This window comes from Pyrus communis, chromosome 13 (assembly GCF_963583255.1).
Source record: "Pyrus communis chromosome 13, drPyrComm1.1, whole genome shotgun sequence".
NCBI lineage: Eukaryota > Viridiplantae > Streptophyta > Magnoliopsida > Rosales > Rosaceae > Pyrus > Pyrus communis.
The window spans coordinates 17389865-17398324 of NC_084815.1; the positions used below are offsets into that span (position 1 = coordinate 17389865).

Genomic DNA, 8460 nt, shown 5'->3' on the forward strand with positions numbered 1-8460 from the left:
GTCCACGGTTCCTATTACCATTTTTTTTATTGGTATGAAAGGGCCCAAATACACTTTAAACACATAACAAAAAGTTAGCTAGCTTTCTCCAACACTAAACAAAAGCCCAACCCAAGAGAAAAGCCCAGACATGTGGCAGGGGAACAATGCTGATTTCAGTCTCTATGCCTCCAATCCGTTTCAACCCTAATTCCCGAGTTGACTCATCAACACTTGCTCTCCACCGTTCGATCTTAACAAAGTCATATTCTTCGAAACCCAGAACCAATTACCAACGTGAACTCCGCCGTCGCCACAACAACTACACTAGGTTTTGCTTAAAGAATCCAAATCAGCAGATCATCCTTCACTCAAATATGACGCCGTCGGGGTGTCGTTAGGGTCGCCCGAGATCGAGTCAGCACTGCCACTGCTTAAAACCCTACTCAATTGCACCAGGCTCACCGAGTTGGACACCGAACACGCCGTCAAATCACTAATTTGACACAGGGAATCAGTCTTAGACCAGGAAGATCCAATCGAAAGAGTCACCTTTTACTTTGCCGAAACGCTACACAACAGAGTATCGATTATGCAATTAGAGAAGTGTCTTACGACGGCATATGACACTCCCTGCGAGGATTTCACGCTGTCGTACGAGGTCTGGGAGAATTCGAGGTCAAGAGGAGTCAGGAGGACTCTGGAGACCAACTGACCCCTGACGACTGGAGGTGTCGAGGTCTAGAGGCTAGAAATGGTTGCTGAAACGAAAAAGAACACCGGAGTTAATGAACGGGGAAAATTCAAGATTAAGGTCGAAAGGAGTCCGAGTACTCCTAGAGCCTGGAGAGTTCGACATAACCTATTGTTTGGGCCCAAAATAGTATTATTGGACCGAGCGTGGGTTCGACCCAAAGCTTTTCCAATGCCTGGCGGTCCTGGGTCGTTTAGTGAAGGTGATCGAGTCTTATTGCAAGAAGGAGTGATGGGTCGAAGTCCCAGTACGATAAGGGGTCCTAATGCAATATGGATTCTCACCTGGCAGTGGATACGGCTTGAAAAATGGGTGAGTTCAAAGTCCTAATAAGAGTAGGATTGGTCGAGATAGAGTCGGATCAGAATAAGGGGTCCTAGTCTAAGTGTGAATTGATCGTAAGGAGGATTTGTTGCTATAAATAGAGAGCATAGTGCATCATTCAAGCCCCCTCCAATTCAACACATAATTGCCTTGCGCAAACCTCTCAAACATCTTGAGATTTTTTTTTTTTTTTTTTCCGCCAACACATCTTCAGTTTGGATAAACAACATTGTGAAGGCAACTGGCGAACACCTTCAGTTTGGATAAACAACACTGTTGCCGTAGAATCAGCTGACTGAGGAGCAACTTCAGTTTAGATAAATAGCACTGCGTTGAGGTCGACTGGTTACCTATCCAAGTCTCGATCGAGAAGGGTTTCTGAATCCTTATTGGCAAAGGTCATCTTATTAGCCTTCCCGGCAAAGTAAGGTGTTACAAGTTAATACATTCGGTGTATTGAACGCTGAGTGGTTTTATGATTGGATACTCACAAGTGAGCTTCAGAGTTCGTCTTTCTAACGGCCGAACCACATTTGACATTAAGACATACATCTTCTTTGAGTATTTATGTTCATATAGTTTGGTGTCAATTCGACGTGTTTATACTCTTACGAATATAATCACTGTGACTGAATCCGGCGCCGACAATTCGTGAACCTCGCAGAACTAATAGCCTTGTCTTTTTGCTCGAGAACCCAAAGGCCGAGACTTGTTCCTTCCTAGACCGCAGTCGCAAGATCAAGAAGTCAGCAACACACTCAATGCAATATCAACAAATTGTAGTCCTCGGCCAAGCTCGACCGACGAGTTGACACGCCCCACATTAACCGAAGGACGTAATTAGCTCATTAGTTACTTGGCCTGTGCGCCACGTAGGCTTTGTAATTTTTGGTGTCAACATTTTGGCACGCCCAGTGGGACCCAGTGCTAAAACTTCGAAGTTCATGACCATTGAGACACGGTTCGTAAAAAAGAAAACAGTCATGGGAAAGTCAACGACCGACCTGCCAGTATAGGGCCTTGGCCAAGATTTGTCACAGGTATAAAATCCCCTCATTACTATGCCACCCAAGGCCGCAAGTGCAACATACCGAGAAAAGGAAGTTTGTCTCGACGGCCAGCCTCACAACCTAGAAATTCCCAACAAAATTACAGGCATTTTCATCGAAGAAATAATGGAAGATTGCGACAAAGATGGTGGGGGAAGGTTCTGATCCCCCGACTAGGTCGTTTCTTCGAAGACGACTTGATGAGCAATCTCGGCAGGTCGAACAATCAATTGGCCAGAAAATGAACAATTTGCTCGACGCAATACAAAGCAATAGTGATACACAAACTAGATTGCTTAAACTATTGGTCAGCAAAGCCTTCGAAGATGGCCATGTCGACCAACCTCGACAACTTCCATTAAAGAATGTTCCACGACAAGCCGAGATAGGATCCACTCGGCTCCAACAATTGACTTGCAAAAAAGAGGAGGATTAAGCAGTAGATCAGACGGACCCGACCATGAAGTAGAAACAACATCTATCAATAGGATCGAGGTCCAAAGGATGATCGATTCGGCTTTAAAAAAGGGGCCGAAGTTCCCAAAGTTCATCCATCCGTACCCGACTTATGTGGAGAGGTTCAAATATCCTAAAGGCTTCAAAATCCCAGACTTCAGTCTTTTCACTGGAGAATCATCCTTATCTTCATTAGAACATGTGGCTCGGTTCACTGCGCAATGTGGAGACGTTAATATCAATTTTCATAAACTATGACTATTCAACTTCTCACTAACAGGTTCAGCATTTGCTTGGTACTTCAACCTCCCACGTAACTCCGTCCAAAGTTGGGAGAAACTAGTCGAAAAATTCCATGAATAATTCTATCGACAGGGGATGGAAATGTCAATTTCATCATTAGCTAGGATGGCTCAAGCCTCAGACGAATCGCCAATAGAATACTTAACAAGGTTCAAGTCAGCCAGAAATTAGTGCCGAGTATCTCTCCCTGAAGTTGAATTCGTCAGAATCGCTCTAAACGGCCTGGACGTGGAATACAAAAAGAAATTCCTGGGTTAAATATCCGAGATATGTACAAACTGGCTCAGCACGTTGAGCAGTATGATTATTTGCTCTAAGAGGAAAAGATCTCAAAGTCCCCGTCCCGGGGAATGATATACAAGAATCCTACGGTTAGCTACGCATTGGCTGAAAGGGAGGATTCCCAATACGCCAGTGTAGACGCAGCCAAGATAGTAATAAACAAACCATACGTTTGCAAGGCATTAGCTCAAATCAATTCCAAGGATGCCAAAACCCGCTCGGCTTCTGAAGAGGTGATTAAAACATCGAAAGTCTATACTTTCGATATCACCAAGGCTGATGCAATTTTCGACCAGTTGTTGTTAGCAAAAATCATAAAACTTAGGCCAGGACATAACATTCCTAAGGTCGAAGGGTTGAAAGGCAGAACGTATTGCAAATACCATAATTCAAACAAGCATACCACCAACAATTGCGTCGTGTTCCGTGATGCGATTCAAAGCTGGATCGATAAAGGTAAGTTAAAATCTCCTGAGAAACAGATGGTTGTTGACGTTAATCCTTTTCCCTCGACAACAATTGGCATGGTAGATGCTCATCTACCTAAAAACAAAGGGAAAGGAAAGGCCGAGTTCGTCCCAGTACAATATGTCCTTAAGCAGAACTTCTAGCCGCGACTTAAGATTGATTTATTCTCCAATGAACCGCTCACGAAGTTTTAGGGGCCGACCATAGTTGAATCCATGTCAGGTTCCGGTTCCGAAGAAGTTGATGGGCTAATGGTTTTGTGCGACCGTTGTAATAAAAGCGTTGTCCTAATCGAACCTAAAGAGAAAACACCTCAGGCTCCAATTTCATGGCGACCGACCACGGCCGCAACGACACCTCCAAAGGAACATAGTGCTAGCCAACGCCCGAGAGTGTTCGAGAAACTCAGCCCCCAAGTACGACCACATGGTCCAACCTCAGTTAGACGGCATCTTAACTTTGACGCATCGTTTTATAATGAAGACTATTACTCACGTAACTCTAGCGGTTCGAGTTCATCAGCAAGTCAAAAAACTTTCAAGCTGCCTAAGCCACACGACCAACGCTGGTATAGTTACAATTCTCTCACTGGCATGTATACGGTGTTATCCAATTCCTAGAAACGTCGTCGCCAGCGAATAGACTGCATGGCCCGACGACAGAAAACACAAGCCAATTCGACTACCAGATGGCAACCAAAAGATACGGCGGGAAGCGATGACAACCGACCAACCCTGACCATTATGGTTGAACTACTTCAAGAGAAAAAAGCAGTTGATCATAATTTTGAAACCACCATTGCATAATCCGAAAAACGCATCAAACTTCTTCGCCCTGGGGAGATGAAGGCTCGTCTTGTGCATTTCAGACAAGAAGTTGACAGCAAGCTTCCCCCTTACCCCTGCAGGAACCATTAATAAAAGTCAGGGGGAATTTACACCCTCCATTCCTCGGTGAATCCTTGGAGTACATGCGAGAATTTCACAAGAAGCATTCTGCCAATGACTTGTACGACCTGCCCAAGGAGTGCTAAAAAGCTCTCGACCTGGCACTAACTTGTCCCGAGGTTGAATAGATTATCCAGAAAACCACTGATCCAGCAATAAAAGCTAGATTCCAGCACATACGTGAGGCTCGAGTCCTCAGTTTTGAGGTCGACCCATACACAGACATATATATCGCCGAGCTTCCTTTCTCACTTGAAGATCTCCAGCATTTGCGATATCATTTCAAAGTTTTCTCGGCCTCTTTGGCTTTACGATCGATGAGAAAGATCGTGTGGCATGTTTAGATGCATATCTAGACATGAGGAACGCTCGAATCGCCTATGAAGAACGAGCTCGTAAAACGTTGCCAGGACAGAATCAAACCTCAACATCAAGCGTCCTCGAAGACGACAACCATAATAAACAAAGTCCAAGTGCTATTCCCCAGGAGCAAGCATCTGATAAGGTAGAAGACGACCATGACAAGAATGATCAAAAGCATGATACTGCCCTCGATCACCCGGAGGAAGACGATTAGGACCCGATGGGTCCCTCAATCCTTGAAAACATGGAAATTAGCATGGTTCACGTTTTACCCGTTAAATTTCAACTAACCACATACCACCCAAATTTCTTGGACGAGAACGTGGTTGCCGAGGAAGCAACACAAGTCGATTTCATCACCACTGAAGGATATGGGCAAGCTAGTAAAGACGACAAACTTAAAACAGTCCTGGCTGAATTGTTCCCCCGCTCATCTTCTATTAATCTCCAACATCTAAAGTCGTTGTACATTATGGCTCATATTGAAGGATAACCAATTTCTAAAGTGTTTGTCGATTGTGGAGCCACAGTCAACATCATGCCTATATCCATCATGAAGGCATTACGTCGCTCTAACGATGAGCTCATACCGTCAGGAATAACAATGAGCAGCTTCGTTGGCGACAAGTCCCAAACCAAAATAGTGCTTCCGTTAGAGGTAAGCGTTGCAGGTTTCAACCACATGGCTGCATTCTTTATAATTGACTCAAAGACCAAATATAATGCATTACTTAGCCATGAATGGATCCATCAGATGAATTGCATTCCTTTGTCTTTATATCAGGTTCTCATCTTTTGGGACGGTAAATCGATTGTGGTCCACCCAGCTGATAATTAGCCGTTTGAGACCAACATGATTCAGGCCTGCTATTATGACGATCACGTTGGCTACATTACTCTATAGGGTTTCAACAAGGATGGACGGCCGACTCGAATCTCAGTTCAAAAAGCCATCAAGGTAGGCGCCGAGACTGTATACCAGGATTCGGCAAAACTTGGCTTGGCAGACTTAATTACCAACAACGATGACTGATGCCCAAAAAGAAAGGCATCGGGCCACGGTTTCATCCACCATGGAACGTCTGCTAGCTTATTGGTATGCTATTTCCAAGCATCCACACTCAGGCATAAACTTAATCGAATTTTTGGCCGAGGGAGATAACAGCCCAGTATTATCGTTAGATAAAGTTTAGGCCGCACCGGCTGAACTCGAAGACAGTCGACTTCAAGTCAAGGATCCGTTAGAAGAAATAAATGTTGGAACGGCTGAGGACCCTCCGCCGTTATTCATTAGTGCGTTGTTACCTCACTCCATGAAGATCGAACTTTGTCAATTGCTACACGAGTTTAAAGATTGCTTTGCGTGGAGTTACCATGAGATGCCGGGCCTCAATCGGAACCTCGTTGAACATGAATTACGTATCAAAGCTGGTTGTGAGCCTTTCCGACATCTCTCGCGTCGATTCTCGATTGAAGTACAACTCGGCATAAAAGATGAACTAGTTTGACTTTTGAAAGTCGGGTCTATTCGGACCGCTAAAAAAGAACAGCGCCCTACGCATTTGTATTGATTTTTGTAATTTGAATATGGCCACTCCTAAGGATAAATACCCGATGCTGATATCAGATTTGTTAATTGATGCTGCACCCAATCATGAAATATTGTCCTTCATGGACGGCCATGCCGGCTACAATCAGATTTTTATCGTTGAAGCTGACGTTCACAAAACCGCTTTCCATTTCCCGAGGGCACCCTACACATACGAATGGGTCGTCATGCTATTCGGCCTCAAAAACGTCGATGCCACATACCAACGAGCCATGAATACCATTTTCCATGATTTGATCGGTACAATTATAGAAGTATATATCGACGATGAGGTAATGAAATTGAAGAGTCGCCGAACACATCTTGATGATCTTCGGCAGGCGTTCCTTTGTATGCGCCAGCATAATCTCAAAATGAAACTGGCCAAGTGCACTTTCGGTGTATCGGCCGGTAACTTCTTGGGTTTTCTTGTGCACCATCGTGGCATCAAAGTAGACGAAAATAAAGCTCACGCAATCATTAACGCCCCACCCCCGACAACCAAGAAGTAACTCCAGTCATTACTCAAGAACATAAATTTTCTCCAACGTTTTATTGCTAATTCGGCGGGTAAAATGAAAGCGTTCTCTATGCTCTTGAAACTTAAGGACTCAAATAGATTTGAGTGGCGAGACGAACATCAGGCGGCTTTCATACAACTCAAGGTCTCCCTTACAACGCCACCTGTACTCGTACCCCCTCGATGCAGAAGGCTTTTCAAACTATATATTTCGGCGGCCGACGAGTCCATCAGTTGCCTCTTTAGGCAAGATAACGATGTTGGGCGTGAACAAGCTATTTTTTATCTAAGCCGGAATCTAAATTCGCCTGAGATCAATTATTCACCTATCGAGAAACTTTGCTTGGCTTTGTTTTTCGCAGTGTCAAAACTTCAGCATTACATGCTCCCATCTGTTACACAGGTCATTACCCAGACGGACGTTATTCGTTACATGCTTACTCGGCTTATAGTCAAAGGCCGAATTGGGAAATGGATAATGGCATTGTCCGAGTTCAGTTTGCAATATGTACCCCAAAAAGCCGTCAAAGGTCAAGCTCTAGCCAATTTTTTGGCCCAACACCCTTCTCCTTATGGTTTCGGGGGCAGCGAAGTCGACATCGGATTAGTCGAAACACGAGACAACTACTGGACGATGCACTTTGATGGTTCTAGCATTTCAGCCTCGGTTGGTGTCGGCATCGTCATTCAATCTCCCGACCATTACCGTTGGTATCTATCTCTCAAGTTGGACTTCAACTGTACGAATAATCAGGCCGAATATGAAGCTCTTATCATCGGCCTTCACGTCCTTCATGACTTAAGAGCATCCCGTGTCCTCGTCCTTGGTGATTCCGAACTGGTGATTAACCAAGTCAACAACATTTTTCATTGCATGAGTTGTACTTTGGCGCCCTATCACATGGTCGCTACCTATTTGGCCGAGTCATTTGAAGGAGTTAAATTTGAGCACATTTCACGTATTCAAAACACTGACGCAGATGAACTCGCCCAAATAGCCTCCGGAGCACAACTCCTAGGGGGCTAGCTAAGTCGGGTAACATTGATAGAACAACGATCTTAGCCAGCCTTGGTTAATCAACAAGTTCTCCAGCGCAACCATGTAATACACACATGAGTGATGTCTTTACCATCATTACTAAAACAAAGAGACCCCGTTGAAGTATGTGCTGTCAAGACATTGCCAGATGATTGGAAAAGGGCGATTATACGATATCTCGACAACCCTAGTAACAAACATGGCCACATGACAAGAGTCCATGGCATAAACTACGTGTCATACCAGAATGAGTTATATCGAAAGGGTGAGGATGGTTTATTGTTATTATGCCTCGACCCACAGGAGGCCGCCCAAACAATTGCCGAGGTACACGAAGGGATTTGTGGGGCTCACCAATCCGGACATAAAATGCGTTGGTTACTTCGCT

The 8460-nt window shown here is 44.6% G+C and overlaps 1 protein-coding gene across 1 annotated transcript; it reads left to right on the forward strand.

Annotated features, from left to right (window-relative positions):
* The first annotated feature begins 6512 nt into the window (after positions 1-6512).
* LOC137712279 (uncharacterized) lies at positions 6513-8060 on the forward strand. The gene is made up of 2 exons (XM_068451383.1): positions 6513-6924; positions 7396-8060. Exons 1-2 carry the CDS (start codon positions 6513-6515, stop codon positions 8058-8060), a joined length of 1077 nt encoding a protein of 358 aa, XP_068307484.1.
* Positions 8061-8460: the final 400 nt, after the last annotated feature.